At 47.0% G+C, this 26320-nt stretch overlaps 1 protein-coding gene across 2 annotated transcripts in view; it reads right to left on the minus strand.

The window, feature by feature from the left end:
• The window catches only part of Ube4B (Ubiquitination factor E4B), a 453934-nt gene that overhangs the window by 67006 nt on the left and 360608 nt on the right, over positions 1-26320 (minus strand). For both annotated transcript variants that reach the window (XM_065440684.2, XM_065440682.2), the window contains one exon: positions 20236-20331. In XM_065440684.2, coding sequence (XP_065296756.1) covers positions 20236-20331 — 96 coding nt within the window. The remainder of the gene's footprint in view (positions 1-20235; positions 20332-26320) is intronic.

The following is a 26320-nucleotide window of genomic DNA, read 5'->3' on the forward strand; positions in this document are numbered from 1 at the left end:
GCAACGCTGGGCACAGAAGGTAGGATGGTGTCAAAGGGCAATGTGGGGTCGCGACCATACAAAAGATAAAAGGGTGAATATCCTGCTGTGTAATGTCGGGACGAGTTATACGCAAATGTCACGTAGGCCAGCGTGGGTCCCAGTCGCGGTGATCGTTGGAAACGTACGTTGACAGCATCTCTGTGAGTGTTCGGTTGAGACGTCCGTAAGACTGTTCCTTTGTGGGTGGTAGGCGGTGGACAGCTTGTGCTCAGTGGCACAAGAGCAGAGGAGGTCGTCCAGAACTCGAGACAAGATAGAGCGGCCGCGGTGTGTAACTAAATGTCGAGGTGCACTGTGCTGGAGAATGACATTGTGAAGGAGAAAATCGGTGTCTGTTGCGCAACTAGTTGGCAACGCCTTTGTTATCGCGCAATCAGTAGCGAAGGTGATCCACTTATTCCCTCTATTCGTCGACGGAAAAGGGCCAAGCAGGTCAAGGCCTACCCGAAAGAACGGTTCAGAGGGAACTTCAATTGGATGGAGTCGTCCGACAGGTGGCAGGGGAGGTTTCTTCCGGCGCAGACACAATTTGCAAGTTGCGACATAACGACCGGCGTAACCGACATAACCGGCATCGTACGTGGTCATACGTAGGCAAAACTTCAAGGTGTCCCGCCGTCAGTGCATCGTGAAGTTGTTTGAGAACAATGGATCGCAGATGACGAAGAAGGACAAGGAGCAACTCGGGGCCGTCAGGATTGATATTGCGGCAGTAGAGGATGCCGTCGAGCAGCATGAACATGCGGCACATGCTGTTGGTGCTGCCAGATTGCGCTCTGGTGATGATGGACTGTAAGGCTGCGTCGCGCTGTTGTTTAGTGCGCATGTCGGTCATGTCAGTAAAAGCCATCACGCAGGTCACCGGATCATGTGAAGCAGGCTCAGGGGTATCCATGGGGTGATGAGAGAGGCAGTCGGCGTCCTTGTGGAAGCGTGCAGTCTTGCAATTGACAATAAATGAAAATTCCTGGAGCTGCAAAGCTCAGCGACCAAGCCGTCCTGTCGGGTCCCAGAGAGACAACAGCTGGCAGAGGGCGTGATGGTCTGTAACGACTGAAAACGTGCGGCCGTACAAATATGGGCGGAACTTTGCGACAGCCAAAACTAAAGCCAAGCACACCCATTCGTTGATGGAGTAATTTCCCCCATCAGGAACCTGTGGCTGGGCGGTCAAAGTGCCGTAAGTAACTGCCTCGGGTGACAGACGCACATCGTGAAACGAGCACAACTGCGGTGGGGCAGTGCTCGGAGAGTTCCAACCGAAGAACGCCGGTCTAGCAGTTGATGAGAGCAGAATGAGTGGATAAAAAATCCAATCCAAGGATAACGTCGTGAGGGCAGTTGTCGATCACAGCAAAGAGAACAGAAGTAGGGTGGCTGGCTATAATTAAAGGTGCAGTACACATTCCAAGAAAAATCAGCATGCCGCCGTCGGCCATATGAAGCACTCAGGCAGCTGCTGGGGTGAAAACCTTCTTTAAGGGGGGACGTGGCTTTCGCATCGCGAAAAATTAGAAAAAAATTGATTTTTTTGAAAATCACATTTTCAGTTTCTATAACCCTTTTTCTATCTGATACCCAAATATCATCACTGTAAACCACCTAGAAGTGCTCTAAAAAATTCGTTTTATCAGCTAAGGTGTCGAAAAATCTCGCGAAAATCATGAAAGAACAGCATTTTTCAAGCCACAATATCTCAAAAACGGCGCGACCGAGCGCCGCCATCTTGGTCTCGTTGGAAAGCGCGTTTCTCCGCCTTCAAATATGCCACTCCAGCGATCTCCTCCATACAGAAACAAGCGCACAAAAAGCAAATGATTGAAGGTCGTGCCGGATTCTGCGATTGGTTGATCCCGCCACTTGACTCCAGCGCGGTTCGCCATTCGTCCGGCGCTTGCGTCGTCTGCTCGGCTCTTTGCACCTTGCGAGTCAGGACGTCTCCACTTGCCGTAATCTCAACGTGTCAAAGCGAGTGCTATGCGGACATTGCAGTAGCGTGGCCGATCCCTATGCTTGTGGACGCTTCAGACTCGCGGCTAAGCATTCCGAGCATCGGCGATGCGGACTTCGCGACCAAGATTCACGCGCGGAATCCTCGGACATGCGGCTAAGCCTTTCAGCACTTGGTGTTTCGGAATTCGCGATGAAGCACATCGCGCACGCAATCCTTGGGCACACGGATAAGCATTTCGCATATAGAGAGTCTCCGACTCTGCAATCATGCACGTCGCACGCAGACTTCTTGGACCCTCACCTAAGCATTTAGTGCATCGGCGCCTCCGACTGCGCGAATAAGTGCAATGAATGTCGACTCCTCGAGCCTGCGGCTAGGAGTTTTGCGCGTCGGCACCTCGGACTGTGCGAATAAGCGTGTAGAGTGTTGACTCCTCGAGCCCGCGACTAGGCATTTCATGCGTTGGCGCCTCGAACTGCGTGACTAAACACATCGCGCGTCGGCTCCTTGTGTCTGCGGCTAGGCATTTTGCACATCGTCATCTCAAACCCACAACCAAGCATACTGCGCGTTCACTCTATTGTCCTGATAGTTCGTAGCAATATCTGTCATACCACCCCTTCATAAAGAGAACCTCATCATGAGCTCTGTTCACTAGGCCCCAAGGGCTGGCACAGACACCTGGCTGCAGAAGTGATTGAGGCATCATACAAAAGTACAATTCTGGAAAGCCCCTAGCAGCTGCAAATCTTTCACTGGCTCTCTCATCTTAAGTTCTACAGCCATTGTCAAGTAAAGATGACTTGGGAGGCTGCTGACACTTAGAGCCTTCATTTAGTAACATGGTAAATTCTACAAAAAAAAAAGCCTCCCTTATTGTACTGGAGATTGCTATCAGTCGGGCAGCCTGCGGGTACAGGTTGCCTGAATGTACACTGGAACTAATTCAAGCCCGCACAAAGTTCTGCACGTCACTTGGTTTGAAACCTAGGCACCACGCTCTTTGTAGAGCAAAAGCAGCAAAGAATGCCCTATAAAAAGAAAAGGGGGGGGAAGCACACCAGATCAGAGACCACATTTCCAAGAAGCCCCACATCACAAAACAGCCCAAAGACTACAAATTTGGTGCCTCTTAGAGAACTGAAGAGAAGGTGAAACTTTGAGAGCCATTTTCTCAAAACTGTTTTTCTGCCTTTCTGCTCAGTTTCTGGAGCCGATTTCTTTGTTACTGTTTAACATATTTTGACTACGTTTTTTTTGTCACATTCCTTGGGCTGCAGTGCAGGTCATGACATTCTTTACGATATTCTTTACGAAGTTTACGATATGGCTATTCGTCTACCCTGAAAGTGTGCTTGATGTGAAGGTAACATAAAATATGGCACTCCAAAAAATTTGTTGCAAAAAAAAATGCAAGAATGTCACGATTTTCAGCACGCATTTAACTATGCAGTCAATACTTAACAAGCCTTCTATCACATTTTTTTAAGTTCCCCAGGCTCTCCAGAAAGTAAGAGGGAGAAAAATTCTGCTCAATAAAATTGAATAAAATGTTCTCAAGATATCGCTCTGAAACTTTTGTGGAAGCATCAGGGAGACATTCTAAACATTTGTGCCAATTTTCATCAAAATTCATGAAGAAATAATGAAGTTGACTTTCAAAGTCATGTCCCCCTTAAATGTCTGTGTAGGCTAGCACTCATCACAGATACGTGGGCTCCAGTGTCGACGAGTGCTTGAACAGGTACGCCGTTTATTGAAACGTCTACTACACTTCTCCTTGTGGGCACAGACAAAGGATTTGCTGCGGTAGTAGGCAATGCAGCACCACTTCCGAGGGCTGCATTTCTTAGTTTTCCGAAAGGGTGTGGCCAAAGGCCACAGGGGATGAAAGGCAACGTGGCTGCGGTGAACAGGAAGATGGGTGATGTGTTTGCGGTGAACGAGACTTGTGTCCACGCAGAGATGGTGAGCTGCTGTACCACGTGTTCCTAGCAGAGTTGTCAGCACTGTTATAGTTGGCGGTGGGCCAAACATTGCGGGTATTTCCATCGAAACGGCTCAGGTTGGTTGGCATGCGAGGTTTTGAGGACCAAAGTATTGTTGTGACAGTTGCGACAGTATCGGGCGACATGGCTAATGCGGCGACAGGTGAAACATATCGGCTGGTCGTCCACAGTTCTCCACCCAGTCGGGTTGCGATAACGTGAAGAGAAGCAGCGATGGCGTAGAGGTAAGAACACCCACCTCGCGTGCAAGAGGTCCGTGGTTCGAATCCCGGTGCTGAGCAATTTTCCACCGGATTACGAAAAATCTGCGCATTGATAAAATTACATAAACAGGCCTGGAGTGTGGCCTGATCCCGGTGACCAGAACCGGTAACGCACTCCCTCACCAGAACAGGATTGGCCACCCTGGTGCAGTACTTGGTCACAACCTCCTATATGAACAAAACAATCAAACCCCAGCCCTCAGTCCCCAGCAGCTGCAAAGCAACTGACCACGGTGGCGGTCAGACCTGCGACGCAGCAGAGGGTGCTAAGAATCCCTGGCTCCGGACAGGCCGCCATTGGAATATGAACCTGGCAATGTTTAACGCTAGAACGTTATTTAGTGAGGTGACTCTAGCAGTGCTATTGGAGGAATTAGCGGGCAGCAAAAGGGATATAATAAGGCTCAGTGAAGTGAGGAGGCCAAAAGAAGCATATACAGCGCTAAAAAGCGGGCACGTCCTGTGCTAGCGGGGCTTAGCGGAGAGACAAGAACTAGGAGTCGGATTCCTGATTAACAAGAATATAGCTGGTAACATACAGGAATTCTATAGCATTAACGAGAGAGTGGCAGGTCTTGTTGTGAAACTTAATAAGAGGGACAAAATGAAGGTTGTACAGGTCTACGCCCCTACATCCAGTCATGATGACCAGCAAGTAGAAAGCTTCTGTGAAGACGTGGAATCGGCGATAGGTAGAGTGAAAACAAAATACGTACACCATACTTATGGACGACTTCAATGCCAAGGTAGGCAACAAGCAGGCTGGAGACAAGGCAGTGGGGGAATATGGCATAGGCGTTAGGAATAGCAGGGGAGAGTTATTAGTAGAGTTTGCGGAAGAGAATAATAAGCGGATAATGAATACCTTCTTTCGCAAGCGGGATAGCCGAAAGTGGACGTGGAGGAGCTCGAACGGCGAGACTAAAAATGAACACTTCATACTCTGCACTAACCCTGGCATCATACAAGATGTGGACATGCTCAGCAAGGTGCGCTGCAGTGACCACAGGATGGTAAGAACTCGAATTAGCCTCAACCTGTGGAGGGAACGGAATAAACTGGTACATAAGAAGCCGATAGCCGATCAATGAGTTAGCGGTAAGAGGGAAAATAGAGGAATTCCAGATGAAGCTACAGAACAGGTATTCAGCTTTAACTCAGGAAGAGGACCTTACTGTTGAAGCAATGAATGACAATCTTGTGGGCATCATTAAGGAGTGTGCAATAAAAGTCGGTGGTAACTCTGTTAGACAGGATACCAGTAAGCTATCGCAGGAGACGAAAGATCTGATCAAGAAACATCAATGTATGAAAGCCTCTAACCCTACAGCTAGAATAGAACTGGCAGAACTTTCGCAGTTAATCAACAAGCGTAAGACAGCTGACATAAGGAAGTATAATATGCATAGAATTTAACATGCTCTCAGGAACGGAGGAAGCCTAAAAGCAGTGAAGAAGAAACAACGAATTGGCAAGAATCAGATGTATGCGTTAAGAGACAAAGCCGGCAATATCATAACTAATATGGATGAGATAGTTCAAGTGGCTGAGGAGTTTTATAGAGATTTATACAACAGTACCAGTGGCACCCACGTCGATAATGGAAGAGAGAATAGTCTAGAGGAATTCGAAATCCCACAGGTAACGCTGGGAGAAGTAAAGAAAGCCTTGGGAGCTATGCAAAGGGGGAAGGCAGCTGGGGAGGATCAGGTAACAGCAGATTTGTTGAAGGATGGTGGGCAGATTGTTCTAGAGAAACTGGCCACCCTGTACGCTCAATGCCTCATGATCTCGAGCGTACCAGAATCTTGGAAGAACGCTAACATAATCCTAATCCATAAGAAAGGGGACGCCAAAGACTTGAAAAATTATAGACCGATCAGCTTACTGTCAGTTGCCTAGAAACGACTTACTAAGGTAATCGCAAATAGAATCATGAACACCTCAGACTTCTGTCAAGCAAAGGACCAGGCAGCATTCCGTAAAGGCTACTCAACAATAGACTATATTCATACTATAAATCAGGTGATAGAGAAATGTGCGGAATATAACCAACGCTTATATATAGCTTTCATTGATTACGAGAAAGGTTTGATTCTGTCGAAACCTCAGCAGTCATGGAGGCATTACGGAATCAGGGTGTAGACGAGCCGTATGTAAAAATACTGAAAGATATCTATAGCGGCTCCACAGCCACCATAGTCCTCCATAAAGAAAGCAACCAAATCCCAATAAAGAAAGGCATCAGGCAGGAAGATACGATCTCTCCAATGATATTCACAGTGTGTTTACAGGAGGTATTCAGAGACCCGGATAGGGAAGAATTGGGGATAAAAGTTAATGGAGAATACCTTAGTACCTTGCGATTTGCTGATAATATTGCCTTGCTTAGTAACTCAGGGGACAAATTGCAATGCATGCTCACTGACCTGGAGAGGCAAAGCAGAATAGTGGGTCTAAAAATTATTCTGCAGAAAACTAAAGTAATGTTTAACAGTCTCGGAGGAGAACAACAATTTAAAATAGGTAGCGAGGCACTGGAAGTGGTAAGGGAATACACCTACTTAGGGCAGGTAGTGATGGCGGATCTGGATCATGAGACGGATATTATCAGAAGAATAACAGTGGGCTGGGGTGCGTTTGGCAGGCATTCTCAGATCATGAACAGCAGGCTGCCATTATCCCTCAAAAGAAAAGTGTATAACAGCTGTGTCTTACCAGTAGTCACCTACGGGGCAGAAACCTGCAGGCTTACGAAAAGCGTTCTACTTAAACTGAGGACGACGCAACACGCTATGAAAAGAAGAATGATGGTTGTAACGTTAAGGGATAAGGAAAGAGCAGATTGGGTGAGGGAACAAACGCGAGGTAATGACATCTTAGTTGAAATCAAGAAAAAGAAATGGGCATGGGCAGGACATGTAATGAGGAGGGAAGATAACCAATGGTCATTAAGGGTTACGGACTGGATTCCAAGGGAAGGGAAGCGTAGCAGGGGGCGGCAGAAAGCTAAGTGGGCGGATGAGATTAAGAAGTTTGCAGGGACGACATGGCCACAATTAGTACATGACCGGGGTTGTTGTAGAAGTATGGGAGAGGCCTTGGCTCTGAAGTGGGCGTAACCAGGCTGATGATGATGATGATGAAGAGAAGCATCGGGGTGGAGCAAAAATAGTAGAAGGGCGTTCGTTAGCTCTGGGATGGGCGACAGCACACACAGAATGTAAACCAAGAAAACAAAGTTCCTGGCAAACCATGGCTTGTACGAGAGGAACTGAAAATGTGGTAGCATCATGGCTATGTGAACAGAAAGCTGCGGGTGCCATCGCATCCAGTTCGCGTCGAACTATTCGCACCACGTCCTCCTATGGCGATGCATGCTGCTGTGCGGGTTGATCTTCACATGTCGATGTTGCGGCAGTATTGGAAAGTCTGGCGAAAGGTTGCAAGGCTTTTGGCCTGCTTGAATTGTCATTCTTTAATGATTGCATCAACTGTAGAGCAGCTTTTGCACACGAGCAGATTGAACACGTCATCAGCAACGCCCTTAAGCACGTGCCTGACCTTAGCTTCTGTCATGTCATGATCGACCTTACGATAAAGTGCCAGCACGTCCTGGATGTACGAGACATAGGACTCCGCGGAGGATTGGGCACGGGAGGCCAGTTCCTGCTTTGCGGCAATTTTACCGCCAGCTGGTTTACCAAAGAACTCCGTCAATTTCTCTTTGCATTGGTCACAGCTAGTTAGCTCTTCATGGTTTTCGTACCACATCTTGCCGTGCCTCTTAGGTAGGACAACAGGTTAGCTAGAATAGGCGAAGGGTCCCATCTGTTGATTCCACTCACGTGTTCGTACATGGCCACCCACTCTTCAACGTCGGCGCCATCGGTCCCGCAGAAAGTTACAGGATCCTTGAGTTGCACAATGCCAACCGAAGGTGAAAGCGATGCAGCATGCGACGTAGGAGGTGGCAACGACGTTGATCCCGAGTGCTCACCGTCATTCATGGTGTGGACGGTGATGTGACATCCACTGCGGAGCTCCGTTTCCAGCCATGGTACCCCGCACCTCTCACCAATATGTTATGGGGATGTTGGGAGTATAGAAGATAATATTTACAATATATATACAAAATGAGTCTGACTAATTAAGATGGCTGACCACCAACAATTCACAGCAGCCAGCGTCTCGCAATCTTCTTCCTCTCTTCGTTCATCCTTCCGTAACAATATCTTAAAGTCCACCATGTAAATCCAAGGCTATTCTTGTGACGGGCCTCTCGAAGTTACGAAAAGAGACCACTGTGCACCTACAAACGGTGTTCCACAAAGATAGTGGCCGTGAATAACGGTCATCCCGTACACTCAGTTTCGTTGGCGAGCCGGTTTATCAGCTTCCTGAGGGTTATGCGACCGCTGTGACTAGATCTGCATTAATTCGGTACAAAACTAGCTTTAGTCACGGCACTTGACACGCAGCTGCAACTAGGCATAACGGACTATTATGCTTAACTTCTCAGCCCACTTCTTTTTTCGTCACCAGGTTGCTTCACCGGGCATTCAAAACTGCAGCCCATCAGCTTCATGAGAGGCCACCGTACAGTATTCTGCAAAGACGATAGCCATCAACATGCAGTGGTCATCCCGTGTACTCATTTTCGTTGGTGGGGTGGTTTGTCGGCTTTTTGAGGGTAGTGTGACCACTACAACTTGTAGGAGTTGAGGAGGACTTCGGGATGAAACACTTGGGAGGTTTATCTACATTATTTACAGTGAGAGTCAATTAAGAGTCGTAGAGTCATTACGGGCCGGCAGCAACTCGGAAGCTGCGGCCCGTCGCAAGAAGTTCGGAAGAGATTAATCAAGGAATGCTCCAGAATGCTCCTCTGCTGCTCCTGGTCTGCGTCTTTTAAGTCCTTCGGTGTCTCGGCTTAAAACGACGTTCGGCCAATGGGCGAACCCGCTCAGATGACACCATTTTCGGCCAATGGTAGGCGCCCGTGCGATGGTGTCATACCCGGCGAAGAGAGTCGCCGCTTGGTCCCTCTGCGGTCTTGCCTTGCTGACTTACAACTCGCCGTCACAATAGCCAGGTTGGGGCGACGGCGGACCAAGGCGGGCGGGTGCCTTACTTTCACGGTGCCTTACTTCTCCCTGCGGTCTTGCCTCGCTGGCTTGCAACGCGTCGGCACAATGGGCTTATGGGGGCTACGCTGCCAGGCCTTCCCGGTACATCACAGCCGTCTTGCTTCGGCACCCATTTTACTTGCAACAGTGCCGGGCTATCCCTTTGCTTTCTGGAAGAGTCAAGCATTGAATAGCTCCACCGACGGCGTACGAAGTGGGGGCCTTCAACTAGTTTGCACGTGCGCGCCTCAGGAATGTGGCATCCGTGTTTCTGCACTCCTTAATTAGCTGTGGTGCGATTCGATGTGGTCTGGGGAATTCGAAGTAGGCTCAGGAAACGGCCCCGTATCTAACAGCTCGTCCTCGCCCCAGAAGTTCGGAATGGCTGGTGAACTCAATTCGCTGGCTATGAGGAACGCTGAAAGAACCTGCAGGGTACTGGTGTCGAGCCACGTTTGACAACCTTCAGGATCCTGGGCCCTGGAGAACATACGTCAAACAAACAAAACAACACAGCGCTGCACCACGTGTAAGCGCAGGCTCTTCACCACTAACTCGCCAGGCTATTACTGAGTCAAAATGAACCCTGATCTTTTATTTCCCCAATTTTGACAAAGCAGTTCCAACCACCTTTCCAAACCGCTATCCATTTCTCCCCGAATGCCGACAAGACCAGAGTGCTATTGTTGTAGCACTTCTTTTTCGTAATGCAGTACGTTAATTCATAACACAAACATGACCATGTGCCATGCCTTTTTTACATGTGGGTCTTACCGCTCCCTTTCCGTTGCAGTGAACTTGCCAGTATCTAGCATTAACAAGTTCATAGACCAAACCATCAGCGTCTCAGTACATGTTTTCTGCTACTCACCAAACATTGCAGTCCCGGCGCCATAGCAGAAATCTTCCTTGCGTCTGTGTTTGCTGCACACCCGAGTTGCAGCCGATGGCTGTCTGCTGGTTCTAAGTTTCGCGAGCCAAGCTTCACGCAGCTCCTTGTCCTGCAGCTACGTGTAAATAAGGCTGACACCGGGCTCCGTTGCGTACGTCCGGCACTGCGGCACCGCGCAGTAGCCTACCATGCTGCACGCCTCCAAAGGCAGCCACTACCCATTATAGTACTTTCAAATGTTGCCAAGCAGACACCCAAGGCGGTAAAGCTTCACAATTTAAGCAGAACCGCAGCGCAGCTGGGACTTTAAACTTTCATTTTCAGCTCGCTTCAGCGCCTCCAAAGCAGCCGACGCGGCCGCTGTGTCCACGTGATCCCTCATGCCACGTCACGCCGGCGGTGGCATCAGCTTTTCCAGTGGTGGAGCTCGCCCCCAACATGGCTCGTGAGGCGGAAAATTCAGCATTGGCATGACTACCTGATGGTCCAAAAAAGCTACAAACCATCGACCTTAGGTGGGAGTTCAAACCATGACTTTTGGTTTTAATTAAGGAACAGTTAATTGAGATAAAGTTAACTTAGGGACTCGAACCCATGACCTTTGGTGTGAGTCGAACCTACGGCCTCTGGTGTTAATTAAGATAAAGCTAACTACAGTACAGTTAATTATGATACTTAATTAAAGTGCTCAAACTCCCAACCTTTGATGAGATTCGAACCCATTGACCTCAGTGTTACTTAAGGCACAGTTAATTAAGGTACTCAAACCTTTGGTGGGAGTCGAACCCACAACCTTGGGTATTAATAAGGCGAAGCTAAATTAAGCCGACTGAAAAAGCATGGGCATTGCACAGTAGTCATAATGCTTTCACATTCGTCCACGGAGGGATAACTAAGGGCCCCTTCAATTTTTTTTTCTCCTCTTCTGCTATCTTTAATACAGGTCCTTTCCAGCGACGAGGCTGCTCCTTTCGTCGGTGTGCAATCTCCAGTGTGACTGTGCCTACAGTCGTATCTCTCATTTGTTGAACTATTGTTCTATCTTGTAATCTCTGCTTTGTCTGATCGAGTTGGAATAAACGAAAGTGCTGCTCCGTATAGCGCAGCCGTGTGATCGCTTTGAGATGGCTGCTCATGGGGCACATTCAACTGTTGACTGGAACGATGGCTAGCCTGACGACTTCAAATATGAGCGAAGCTCGGAATAAGAAGATGACCGCTTGTCGTCCGAAGAAGAGGAAACTTAATTGCATCAGTTTCTGATCCTGACAACATGAAAAAGTGCAAGTGTTCCTCTTCGACTTTTATTAATTTTGTGCTGAGAGCGTTTATGCATTTTATAAGATAGGACTGTGAGGACCACAGTATGACAGCGCTTACCATTATCTGTGGCGTTTTTTCCCTTCTGCATAACCATGAATAAATCATTGGGTTCATTTTATAGTATCAAAAAAAAAAAAAACACTGCGCGTGCATAGCCTCCAACGAAACTAGGCACTGAAAGGGTTAATGCAAGTGGCCTCTTCACGGTGCGCGGTCTCTGTTGGTACAAGGTTCATCAGTCAACAGGACTGATAAAAATGATAAAGTGACATGGAAAGAAGGAACGGTGACAAAAACAGTGTGTATTTCAAAAAGTGTGAAAGCATGTTTCGAGATCGAGCCAATTAGCCGCTGGAGGCATGCAAGAGTGTTATGTTGCAGTGCTATAGCCACCACGAGCCAGTGGTGGCACTGCTCATGGCAGCAACAGATGGTGCAAGAAGGCAGCCAGCAACGAGGATTGCCAGTGGCCAACGAGCCAGCTTCAAGCATGCTACATACATGAATTAAACGCCTAGTTCAGCTTCTGTATTGGGCACACTGCAGTAATGGCAGCCTTGTTGTCTGCGAGTTCGAAATCGCTGCAGATTCTGACTCTACCATCCTTTTTCAACACTGGCACAATGGGCGCCGCCCATTCCAATGACCAAACAGGGCTCAGGATGCCCTCTCCCTGTAGCCACTGAAGCTCTAGCTCTACTAAATTGCGTAGTTCAAACAGTACATTGCATAGTCTGCAAAACATTGGCCGCATGCTGGCCTGCACACTCCTAAATGTCCCAATACCATCAGCAAACAGTAAACCACGACTGACTAGTGCGTCTGCACTGCTCACCTGGTGAAACTTGGCTATGTCTTTCAAAGGCATGTCAAATGCTCTGACCCAATTTCGCCCAAGTAGAGTCCTTGCACAGCCTGGCACCATGAACAACTTCGCTGCTCTTCCCGCAAACTCCGTGTTGACCGTCATTCTGCCCGAAACTGACGAAAACTGACCAAAATATCCTCACAAGTTGACGTCCAATAGCTCCACGCTGTCAGGAAAATGGCTCTTGAACTCTGTTTCATCAATGACTGAAACCACGGCGCCAGTGTCCAGTTCCATTTTAACCAGCCTCCCCTGGAACCTGCCTGAAAATGGGTGGCACCTTTGGCTAGGAAGTTTCATGTGATGTGCCTCTGTTCATTTCAGCCAATCTTGCCATTTCTAAAACCCAGAAGTCCCCGACGGTGTCTGCACCTGAGTCATAGTTTTCCAGTGTAGACTCTGCGGTGCCTTCGGCAGTGTTGACTACGGCGTGCACATGGGGCGCGCGGCGGTCACTTGTCTGCTTTACTGCAGACTTCTTGTTCGTGCACATCCAAGCAAGGTGACCTCATTGCTGGCATTTAAAACAACGCTGCCCAATGCATCTGCAGATATTCTCTTGATGGGCCCACCACAACGAAAACACATCACCGGTGCTGATACTACATGACTTATAGCTGCCTCGTCAACCTGGCCCGTAATCTGTTTGGCGCCATGTGCAGCAGCTTCCATTGCAAACACAATCTTCATCGCCTTATCCAGTATCAAATCTGCTTCTTCCAGCAGGCGCCTGCACATGGTGTCATCATACATCTCACGCACGAGGTGGTCACGCAAATTGCTGTCGAGTTCCAATCCAAATTCGCACTTGTTGGCAAGCTGGCGAAGGGTGGCCACGAACTCTTTTGCACTTCCCTCACACTTCTGTGACCTGCTGCAGAAGTGATGTCGCTGCACAATTACTGACGGTTTCGGAGAGTAGTGCGCCGACAGCAGTTCTAAACTTTACGCTAGGGAAGCCTCCAACTGTTTTTCCGGTGCCAGAAGCCTGCGCAGCAGTATGTTGGTCGCCCACAGCCACTCAAGAACACGGCTCTGTTTGCCTTCTGCGACATTATTTGCAATAAAATACTGTTCGAAACGCTCCACACACTCGTCCTATTCCTGGACACCTTCTCCAGTAAATGATTCCATTTTAGGCACACTTGCTGGGTGGTGATAATCCCACCCTCGTTGCCAGTTGACACCAAGCTGAACAGGAAGGCATTTAATTCCTGCACGTGGCATGCTCGACGAAAGCTCGTTGGCCACTGGCAATCCTCATTGCTGGCTGCCCACCGTTTGTTGCTGCCATGAACAGCGCCACCACAGGTTCGTGGTGGCTCCACAACACAACAATATTGATGATGATGTTTGAGGTTTAATGGCGCAAGGGCCAGGTATTGCCAAAGAGCGCCATGCTAGTGGTAATGAATATGTAGTGGTCTGATGGGTTCTGTGAATTTAATGTGACGTGGCTGTAAAAAGGCCTAAAACAGTTGGTGTAAATTGCATAAAATGTACACAAATTATGGCAATGATTATTGACGTGTACTATGATCACGAAAATGCATTAAGAAAGAATGATGTATTATATAAAATATGCGAGATGCTAAATTGCTTAGAGCACTACTGCCTCGCCAGAGCCCTTGAAACACAAGGGCCTAGAGGCGCGTGCTATTCAAAATAATTATCACAGCGGCATTTTCTGAAGAGATGAGGCGCTACGAACTAATGGGGCTAATAACATGTAGCACAACTTCTTTCAGAAAACCTAGAAGAGCGTCAGTATCAAAGAGCGGTTCTGCACCGAGTAACATAACAGGATGAAGGGGGATGCCCTGCCGCTATGCTAAGGGAAAATGTTTTTTTCTTTCAGATTCGGCTTCCCGACACTCCAGAAGGACGTGGAGGACGGTCAGCCTCTCCCCGCATCTACCACAGTTTGGAGGCTCGTGAGTAAAAAGTTACTTGTGCCAAATGTGTGTCCTATTCTTAGACGACAGAATAGGACATCTGCCCGGCGTGACATTGTTACAGGAGGCCAGAAACCTAATTGTGGCTTTATTACATGCAGCTTATTATTTGTTTTCAGGTCTCACAAGAGTCGCCAGTAGTTTCGCAGTTTCCTTCTTAAGAAAGGCTTTAGGTCTGTGACAGGGACAGAAGCAGTAGGATTAACTGCATGCAATGAAATTGATGTGGCCATCTGGTCTGCTAGAATGTTACCCTCGATGCCCCTATGTCCAGGCGCCCAGCATATAATCACATGTTGATTAGATATATATATATGCTTGACACAGGACTGAATGGAGTTCATTAATTACTGGATTTTTGTGGTTTACGAATGACATCAAGGCCTTCACAACACTTAGGGAGTCCGTATAAATAACTGATTCCTGGAGTTTTGATTTATTTATATGCTTTACAGCCGACAACAGTGCGTAGGCCTCAGCCGTAAATATACTAGTTTCCGGATGCAGTAAATCGGTTTCCGAGAAGGATGGACCGACGGCTGCAAAGGACACTCCGTCGTGTGACTTCGATGCGTCTGTGTAGAACTCCGCGCAGGAGTGTTTGTACTGGAGTTCCCGGAAATGCATTTGGATTTCAATCTCTGGAGCATGCTTTGTAACTTGCATGAAAGTTAAATCACATTGTATTATCTGCCACTCCCAAGGAGGTAGCAGCTTAGCCAAAGGCATTAGGCGATGTTTGAGGATAGGGACATCCATTTCAGTGCTAAGCTCCCTCACACACAGCGAGAAAGGTTGTCTTACGGAGGGATGATTACGGAAGTGTGTAGCATATGTCAAATCGTTAACGGTATTAAAACACGGATGTTGAGGATTAGAGTGGACTTTCAGAAAATATGTTGGGCTGATGTATGTTCTCTGCAGATGAAGTGACCCCTCATTTGATTCTACATATAAACTTTCAATGGGACTTGTCCTGAAAGTGCCAGTGGCCAGTCAGATTCCTAGATGGTGGACTAGGTCTAGAATCTTTAGCGCATTCTGGGCGGCAGAGTGATAAATCACGGCACCGTAGTCTTGTCGTGATTGAATGAGGCTCTTGTAGAGATTCATTAAACACTTTCTGTCACTACCCCATGAAGTCTGGGATAGAAGTTTCATTAGGTTCATTGTTTTTAGAGATTTTTCTTTAATATGTTTAATGTGTGGGACGAAAGTGAGTCTATTGTCAAGTATAACACCTAGAAATTTGTGTTCTTTGTTTACAGGTATCTGTTCACACAGTTCTAAGCAAGGATCTGGGATCAGGCCTCTCTTTCTTGTAAAAAAAACACAAGAGCTTTTGTTAGGATTGATCTTAAATCCATTTTTGTCTTGCCACATTGGCACTTTGTACAGGCCATGCTGTACCTGTCTCTCGCACACTGCGAGGTTACAAGATTTCAAAGCTATTTGAATGTCGTCCACGTAGACAGAGTAGAAGATGGCCGGTGGTAATGAAGCACGGAGAGTGTTCATCTTCACGATAAAGAGCGTGCAGCTGAGCACGCCTCCTTGGGGTACACCCGTTTCTTGCGCAAAAGGACGTGAAAGTACATTGCTGACTTTTACCCGGATGGTACGATTGGAAGGATAGCTTTCTATTAGGTTTAGCATATTACCATGGATGCCCATTTCTGACAAGTCTCTTAAGATCCCGTAACGCCACGTTGTGTCATACGCCTTTTTCATATAGAGAAATATTGATAAGAAGAACTGTTTATGTATAAATGCGTCCCGGATATTTCCTTCAACACGTACGAGATGATTGGTTGTGGAGCGCCCTTCTCGGAAGCCGCACTGATAGGGATCAAGCATTTTGCTAATTTCAAGGAAATTGATTAATAATTTTAATAATTTTTTCAAATACCTTACAGAGGCAACTTGTGAGGGCGATCGGGCAGTAACTTGCCACTGAGGAAGGATATTTGCCTTGTTTGAAAACAGGAACCACACTGGCTTCTTTCCATGCAGTTGGAAGGTATCTTGCAGCCCAAATGGTGTTGAAAATTGTGAGTAGTGTAACTTGGGTGTCATTGTGTAGGTTTTTGATCATTTCATACATGATTCTGTCAGATCCTAGTGCAGAGCTCTTTCACGAGCTCAAGGTAGCTCTCAACTCGGCAATACTAAAAGGGCTGTTGTACGGTTCATCCTGTGGACATTTTCTCATGAGTGGCTTAGATTCTTCTATTTGTTTAAAATTCAGAAAGGATTTCGAATAATGGCTTGAACTTGGCACGCTCTCAAAGTGCTCCCCAAGTGAGTCTGCCTGATCTTGCAGTGTATCGCCCTGTGTGTTTACCAGAGGGAGTGAATATGTTTGCTGCCCTCTAATCCTATTAACCCTGTTTCAGGCTTTGGCCTCATCTGTAAACGAGTTAATACTCGATAAAACTTCTGCCAACATTCTTTTCTTGCCTGTCGGCGGGTTCTCCTGCCTTGGGACTTTTCTTTTTTAATGTTGACAAGATTCTCTGCAGTGGGAGAAACGTGTAGCAGCCCCCACGCTTTGTTCTGTTTTTTTACGAGCGATCCTACATTCGTCGTTTCACCACGGGGCACGCCGTCTGCCTGCCAAGCCACTTACTCCAGATATGCATTTAGATGCAGCATCTATAGTGAAGGCTGTAAAATACTGCACACCAGCATTAATTCCGAGCGAGGACATGTCATTTCACGAGATACTAGTGAGAGTTTGGAATTTCTCCCAGTCAGCAGTATCGATATTCCACCTAGGAGCCTGTGGAGGATATTCATTTTCTTTATGTGTTTTTAGCAGTATGGGGAAGTGGTTGCTCCCGTAAGGATTGTTCATAACTTCCCATTCGAATTCAGGCAGCATAGACGGGGAAATAGTAAAGGCAAGGCGCAGAAGACCAGGACTTTGGAAGAAGAACACAAACGACAAGACCGGCGCCGTTTGTGTTCTTCTTCCTAAGTCCTGGTCTTCTGTGCCTTGCCTTTACTACTTCAAGCATGAACCAACTAGCCCAAGGAAGAGTTTTACTTGAGCATAGACGGGGAAAGTATGCTGAGATCAATTGAGGAAAAGGTTCTGTTTGCAAGACAGTAATATGTGGGTTCCTTCTTATTCAGAAAGCACGCACCAGAAGAAAAAAGGAACTGTTCAACAAGGCGACCTCGCGCATCGATACGAGAGTCTCCCCACACGCTGCTGTGTGCATTGAAATCGCCAAGGACAACACAAGGTTCCGGTAATTCATCTATGAAGGACTGAAATTCATGTTTGCTTAATTTGTAATGTGGGGGTATATAAAGCGAACAAATAGTGATAAGTTTGTTAAGCAGAACAACTCGAACCGCCACAGCTTCAAGGGCCGTTCGTAGCTGTAAACGTTGACACGCTATGCTTTTTTGAATTACAATTGCAACACCGCCCAATGATGCGACAGCATCATCGCGATTTTTGCGAAAAGTAACATACTGTCGAAGAAAGTTTGTGTATTTTGATTTTAAGTGTGTTTCCTGTAAACACAGCACTTTTGCATTGTATTTATGGATGAGTTCTTGCACATCATCAAGGTTCCTAAGAAGACCTCTGACATTCCATTGATTGATTTATGTATCCATATTTAAAGTAAATTGGTGCTGCATGTACGGAAACAGAGGTGATGCCTTAAATTACAGAGCTCTTTCGAGGTCCTGCAATAGGGCTTTGCCCTTTGTGAAGCGTTCGAGGGAGCCTCGGCGTTCCTTAGGCGTTTGGTGCGCCTTGAGGATAGGTGTAGTGTCCATTGCTTCTAGTGAGGCGCCGGACACACGCTCTTGCGAGCAAGAAGTTTTCGGAGAGAGTCCTGCCCCGGAAGGCAAGATCCCTGCGCCCACCAGCCCGGAGGTCGATGGGGCTCCCTGAGGGATTTGGCTGCACCAGCCGTTGCCAGCACTGGAAGGGGGCTCGGAGGTTGGGGCAGCCTCGGCTGCGCCCACCTTCGGGGTCGAGGGCCCCGTCTGCTGGGTTGGCGTAGCAGCGCTAGCTGCAACTGCCGCGGGGGCAGATGGCGTAACTGCCGACTCACTGCCTGTGGGTCGGCCAGCTGCCAGAAGCCGTTGTGTCGCTGGCCCCTGGTGCATCACATCGGCAAAGGTTTTCTTGGGCAGGTATGAAACCCGCCTGCGTGCCTCATTGAATGATATATTCTCTTTTACTTTGATCGTTACAATTGCTTTTTCTTTTTTTCCAGGATGGGCACGACCACGAGTACGCGGCGCGCTCCCCATCACAGATTGCACAGTGGAGAGCGTTCTCACAAGCTTCAGTGGTGTGTTCACGGGCACTGCATTTCGCACATGTTTGGTTGCCCCGACAGCTCTGCGAACTGTGGCCAAAACGCTGGCATTTGAAACATCGAAGCGGATTTGGCACGTACGGCCTAACACGGAGCTTGATGTACCTGGCCTCGATTGACTCGGGCAGGACACTTGAACCAAAGGTGATTATTAAGCGCTTCGTCTGAATCTCTTTACCATCTCGCCTCATCTTAATTCTTCTTACATTGATCACATTTTGTGCGCTGAAGCCCTCCAGGAGTTCCGCTTCAGTCAGCTCAAGTAAATCATCATCTGAAACAACATTGCGGGTGGTGTTCATTGCACGGTGCGGTGTTACTGTTATGTGGGTCTCCCCAAATGACACTAACTTCAGTAGTTTGTCATATTGCTTCTGGTCGCGGAGCTCCAAGAGGAGGTCGCCGCTTGCCATCCTCGACGCCTTGTAACCTGGACAAAAAATATCAGTCAAGGACTTTGACACAAGGAACGGTGAAATGGTTCGCACTAGTTTGTCTGACTTTTCAGAGTGAATAACGTGAAAGCGGGGTAAGTTTTGAATTTGGCGTCCGAAAAACTGAAATAAATCTTCGGTGCGCCCTCGTCTCTGAATGCGATCAGGAAGTGGGGGGAAAGAAGTTTCCATGAAAACGCAAGAAAAAATTCGGCAACAGCGCTGACCGCCCACGACGGAGCCCAACGAGGCAGAGCTTGCGTACAAGTCTGCACGATGCCAGTCGTACACCATCACTATAACCAAATATGGTGTGCCCAAGGCAGGATTGCCACACAAGGTTAACCCTTGCCGCCAAGAAGAAAGGAAGCAAACTAAAGAGAGAAGAAGACAGGAAAGGTCAAAAGTGAGAGAGAAAGACGAAGGTTTGAGGAGAGAGAGACAGGAAAAGGCGACTGCCGATGTCCTCCAGGTGGGTCATTCTGGAGGGGCCGTTTTGTGAAGCAGAGGCCAAAGAGGTGTGTTGCCTCCGCCGGGGGGCCTTAAAGGTTCAAACATGCAGCATCGGCTCAACCCCCAGGATCCCCCTTTCCCCTGATACGGCTAAGCCGCGCACGGCTACACGAGGAGGGTCCAACCCTCGTGTGCTCGGGTACGTGGTGTCGCAACACACCAAACGTCTGCTGACGCAGACGCCCCTGGGGGGAACGCAACAATATTCCTCATTAAACAAAGTAATTCTCGGTCACACAATTGAAAAAGAAAACTATATATTTCTGAAAAATAATCACCTACCATCCCCCCTTAAAATCCAGTTCTACTTTTTGTACAAATCTGCTTGATTCTTTCATATTTTTTATTGTTTCAAGAGTTTATTCCCCCATTTCAATTTGTAACATGCAACTCCCCTCATAATCTGAACACCGAAAGAGTAAATAAGCAAACATAAACTGAGCACAAAATCTACTTTCACCATGAAGATGATGTCAAGCAGATGACACCCCTCCCAACACCTACTGGATGACGAAGAGCAGGAAGTCGGCGATGTCCTCGATGTACCACTCAGGGTAGGCAGCCAACAGCTTGGGCAATGCAGGTGCATCCACTGGGGCCCTGCACAGGCATGACTCAGTCATTCCAGAACCTAGTGACAAGATCCTCTGAGTATACCAAGAACCTCACTTGTCTAAAGGGGCCTGGAAACACTTTTACAATTAATCACAGAATGTCCTCACTAATAAAGCCCATTGTCTCATGAATCTCCTGCTGAATTTTTTTTTTTTGAATACTTCAACTTTAAGTGGAGTTGTTGCATCAATGCCCGTCTCTTTCTTTTCGTCTCCACTAGTGCGCTGAAAGCTACACAGCAGAAAAGCCAACAGTAAAGCCCTGGCTAGATAGATGGATGGGTGGATGCTAGGAGTGTCCTCTTTGAAATGAGGGTTGCGCCACCAAGCAGTTGTTCTTATTTTGCCTAGCGTCCTACCTATCTTATTGAAGAAAAAGAAAATAGAAAAAAGAAAGCCCAAAAAAAGCAGAAGTTGATTGTCACAGCACCCGGTAGTGGCCACTGTAGACTACGGTACAAAGCTGCCTGCAGTGCAAAGACGAAATGATTTTATCGTCTTATAGAGACTGCCAACATAAATACTTTTCCTTGATTTAACTCAAGATTAGTAACTGTGTATTACTAAAAATGCTCTCGGAATCACGAAATCAGCCAATAGTGTTGGTGGGACGAGCTGCTTTCAATGATGCTACCCGATGGCATTGTGAAAGCGACAACAAGTGATTTTTCGCCATTTCTGACATGACATTGTGAATTCCCTGCTGCATGCAGTGCAGTATTTGGCTCACATGTTCACAGCTGCCTCCATGACAGATCAGCAAATTTTTTTACTATGTCCCGGAGTATACTGTGGGCCCTTTTTTTCTTTTTCCTTTCCATGCACATAGCGGTGTCCATGATGCGGAAACTCGAAATGAGCAGCGCGGATGAATGGAGCCTTCGCACAGGGATGACTGCTCTCACCCGGGCGACGCAGACATACCTGACAATCACTTTGTGTACATGTCACATGGTCATTTCACGCTTGTCTGTACTGTCCATCGGGGGGAGGGACTCATTTAGTTATGGTTAACTTTGCGGTGTGCGTGGTATTTTTGCGACCACGTCTGGCTGCTTAAACTCTGGCCCCTATTGGATCATGTAGGCTTGCCTGATTGGTCTGAGTAGGCAATTGGCGGAGAAGCCCGTGTCTGCTGATGGTCCTCAGGTCCCTTGGATGCTGTGGAACCCAATTTAAGGAAGGGGTCTGAGTCGTTTTGGAAAAGCTGGGACACAGCAGCCCACGGCGGCGCCACTTCACCCCGTGAGACCAGGCTAGTCAGGCAGGCCGTCGACGACTGGTATGACCCCGTTTTGTATGTAACATGTACAGTGTAAGGTTCTGCCAAGTTAATAAACCTAGTTTTTCTAATGGTACCTCTCGTCGTACCTGCCGATCTGCCCTTACCTCTGCCGGAAGAGCACGTCCCCCTTCACTGTCGTCTCAGCGGATGCATCTGAACTTCACTTTTACACTATGCTGAAAAAGTGTTTCACAGCCCCATCAAGGGAAGCTGAGGGCCAACTATGATTCTGAAATTCAAATACGTGTAAAATGCCGAAATGCATTTATGAGGGAAGCACTGCGGCAATTTGAATTATTATTGTTGCATTTGAGAGACAAAAGTTAAATTTTAGTGATTCTAGGAAGCAGAATTTCAATTTAGAGGCTGAACTTTTGAACAATATTCCCAAACAGGGTGTCTACCAAGCTGACATTTCCAAATTCCCTGAGTTTTCCAGGTTTTCCTTGGGTGCCTCTGCACAATTCCCTGAGTGATGCAGAACTATGTGTTATGTCAAGACGGCCTGAAACCATATCACTCGATGCTGTCACTCTCTAATAAGGATATGAAAAAAATAAAAAAAGACGATTTAATCCAATTTGAATACTAAGGAGTAGTGTTTCTTATTCAAAAAGAGAATAGAATGGAGGGGTTCCAAATGCACAGCAGATAAAATGTCTTTGAAAAAAATTGCAAAGGAAGTCGGACATTCTCAAATACGAATAAAAAGGAGATGCATACAGAAGCAAATATTTTTGAATATGTACTATTTCTGTCAACTGATAGCAAGCTCAGTGGTATGAAGCCCGAACTTTGTCACAATTGAGATTCTCTCTCAACAGCTCGTAAGTCAACCTCAACTGTCCTGACATACTCACAGCCCGGGCATGACACCTTAGTGCTGTATTTCACTGCTTTAAAGAGTTTACTTTGGTTTTGATAAGGGACACCTGCATCTCGCCATCAGCCAACACTTGGTTTTTTGAGCTCAAGCTCCTTCAAAACAGTGGCAGCACGCTTCCTTTCCTGTTCATTCCTCAATCCGTAGGTCCTTTCAGTTCTTGTTCTCCTTCCGCATGCCACTCGTTCACCTCACGGACAATTTGAAGCACCTTCTTGGTCAGTTGCACAGTCCACGTCCGATTTTTCAAACTCCCTAGGAGCCACGAAAACGTCCGAAAAATCGGCGAGTGGGAAAAATAAATGCATGTCATTTACTGTCCTTAGGGGGCTCAAACCACCACAGGCACATGCGAAAACGCTCTGAAGGCCTGCAGGTACATGTATTAGGCATATCAGTGCTCGTACTGTGACAGGAAATACCGAGTGCACGCGTGTATAATTAAGGAATACATACTGTGTCCCGTGGGGCAATAGGCCCTTCCGACGCTTGTTATGCTTCACTGCAATACCTTTGCGCGTGCTTCACCAAGTAACATTTTTGTATCGAGGTGAAGCTGACTTTCGGGACCCAGCTAAATTATGCAACGCACCATGCTTTACAAGCTTCTAAGCCAATCGCGAGGACCACAAAGAGTCCATGCCATTGCTGATAGCAGCCAATTCTTTCAATAAAAAACACGGCACCCAATGGCAAGAAGCTTCATAGCGAACGTCGAAGCAGTTAATTAGGCCTAACGTTGCCGTAGTAATGGCTAGCTACGGCTGCCAGCGGATCTGTGTGTGAGAGTGCCGGTTCAAGGTGGCGAGGTAATCAAATGGCAGTGGTGGTGGCTTTGATAAAAGCCGTTTCAGATCTGCGGTCACGGCAAAACGTCTGGAAAATCGGACGGCGAAGAGTTGTTGCGTCCGAAATTTCAGACGTTCTGATACATTGACTCTATGGGATATGTGGTGGTGCCGCGAAGCTGTCCAAATCATCGGGAATCCGGAAAGTTGCTCGTTGACTGTACTCTGGCAACTCCTCCAGCTGACGACGCGGCGTCAAAGACCATTCGTTATGATTCCTCTCCGTTACTCGAGCCAGCACTACCGCGACTTTCGACACTTTCAATAAAATTACGGCTAATTTTCCCAGATAGAGGCACAAATTCTCTGAGTTCTCCCTCAGTTCTTCCAGACTACTCAAAATCCCTGAGAATTCCCTGAGACGGCCTGTGTTTGCATGTAAATGTAACATGAACCAAATGGAAAATACACACATGAAGGTGGGGGGGGTTCTTGGGACTTCATGGAGCTTTGCAGGGTTCCCTAGGAGTGCCAGGCTGAGACCAACATGCTTTAGAAGCGCTGTTGTGGACAGATGCTTGCCTTTAGGCTATCGGTATGAAAAGTCTTGTAGTATGAATGTGTGGATTTTATTGGCGCAAGGGCAAGGTATGGCCAAAGAGCGCCATGCAAGTGTTAGTGATTTTGCGGTGGAGAGATGGGTTCTATGAAGTGGATGTGACGTGGCTGTTAAGGGGCCTAAAAATAGTCGCTGTAGAGCGCGTAAAATGTACGTGTAATAAGATTATGGCGATGGCAAATGACGTGTACTATGAACATTAAAGTGCACTGGAAATAATGACACAACATAAAAAATATGTTAGATGCTGAAATTCACTAGAGCACCTCTGCCTCGTTAGAGCCCTTGAGACACAAGGGCATGGAGGCATGCGCTATACAAATCAACTATCACAGTGGCATCCTCTGGAAAGAGGATGCGCTACGAATTTAATGGGCTGATAACATGTAGGACAACATCATTTAAATAATTTAAGACTGCTTTGGTGTTAAAAACCAGTTCTTTACCAAGAAACATAGTTAGGTGGAGAGGGACACAATAACGATACGCAAGAGGAAAATGTTTCTTTGTTTCAGATTCGGCTTTGCGACACTCCAAGAGGACGTGGAGGACGGTCAGCCTTTCACCACATTGGCCACAGGTTGGCGGTTCATTTCCAGTAAACAGAAAATTGTGGGTACCAAATGTGTGCCCTATTCTGAGGCGACAGAATAGGAGATCTCTTTGCCATGATATTGTTGGGGAGGGCGAAAAACCTAACTGTGGCTTTATAACGTGCAGTTTATTATTTATTTCTGCATTCCACATGCGTTGCCAGTGTTGTCACAGTTTCTTTCGTATGTAAGGCTTCAGATCTGGGACAGGGACAGCAGCCGTGGAAAAAGTGGTTAGTGATGTGAGTGATGTGGCCATTTTATCAGCTAGTACATTACCCTCGATGCTTCTATGGCCAGGCACCCAGCATATTACTACATGTTTATGTGATAGATAAATATTGCATAAGAGAGAGTAGAGTTCATTGAAGACAGGATTTGTATGCTTTTGTAAAGAAATTAACGCTTTTACAAGACTTAACGAGTCTGTAAATACTATTTCTCTGTCGAGTTTTAATTTATTTATATGTTTTACTGCAGACAGTACTGCACAGGCTTCTGCAGTGAAGATACTTGTTAAAGGATTCAATACGTCAGATTCAGAAAATGTAGGACCAACAGCAGCAAAAGATACAGCAGAATGTGATTTTGATGCATCTGTGTAGAATTCTGAGCACGAGTACTTCGATTGAAGTTCACGGAAATGCATAGCGATTTCGAGGTCAGGTGCGTGCTTTGTGACCTCTACAAAGGACACGTCACAGTCTATCACCTGCCAATCCCAAGGTGGCAATAGCTTAGCTGGAAGCATTAGACGATATTCGAGAACTGGGACATCCATTTTGTGCTAAGTTCTCTTGCACGCAGTGAGAAAGGAAGTCTCATAGAGGGTCAATTCCGAAAAAGTGTTTCACACGTCAAGTCGTTAACGGTTGTGAAGCACGGATGTTTCTTATTAGAGCAAACCTTGAGAAAATACGTTAAGCTGGTGTATGTTCTCTGAAAATGCAGTGACCACTCATCTTACTTGACGTATAGACTTTCGACAGGGCTTGTTCTAAATGCGCCAGTGGCCAGACGGATACCCAGATGATGAACTGGGTCTAACATCTTAAGCGCGCTCGGTGCGGCAGAGTGATACACTATGGCACCATAATCTAACCGTGATCGAACTAGGCTCCTGTAAATATTCAATAAACACTGTCTGTCATTACCCCACGTTGTGTGGGATAGTATTTCAAGTAACTTAATTGTCCTAAGACATCTTTCTTTAGGATATTTCATGTGAGGAATGAAAGTAAGCCTGGAATCAAGTATACCACCAAGAAATGTGTGCTCTTTGTTTACAGGAATTTGTTGTCCGCCCAGTTCTACGCAAGGATCTCGGACCAGGCCTCTTTCTTGTGAAGAGAACACAAGAACTTTTCTGGGGGGTTGACTTAACATCCGTTTTAGTCTGCCCATTTGGACACCTTGTTTAAGCCCTGCTGTACCTGTCTTTCGCATACTGTGAGGTTGCAGGATTTGAAGCCTATTTGTACATCGTCTACGTATACGGAATAAAAAATGGCTGGTGGTAGTGAAGCACGTAGTGTTCATTTTAACGATAAAGAGAGTGCAGCTGTGCACGCCTCCCTGAGGTACACCAGTTTCCTGCGTAAAAGGACGTGACAGTGCATTGCCGACTTTTACACGGAAGGTACGACTGGACAAATAGCTTTCAATTATTTTCAACATATTTCCAGAGATGCCCATTCCCGACAAGTCTCGCAAGATCCCGTAACACCATGTTGTATCATATGCCCTCTCCATATCGAGGAATATCGAGAGGAAATACTGTTTGTGTACAAAGGCATCGCGAATATAT

This window comes from Dermacentor albipictus, chromosome 2, assembly GCF_038994185.2.
Source record: "Dermacentor albipictus isolate Rhodes 1998 colony chromosome 2, USDA_Dalb.pri_finalv2, whole genome shotgun sequence".
NCBI lineage: Eukaryota > Metazoa > Arthropoda > Arachnida > Ixodida > Ixodidae > Dermacentor > Dermacentor albipictus.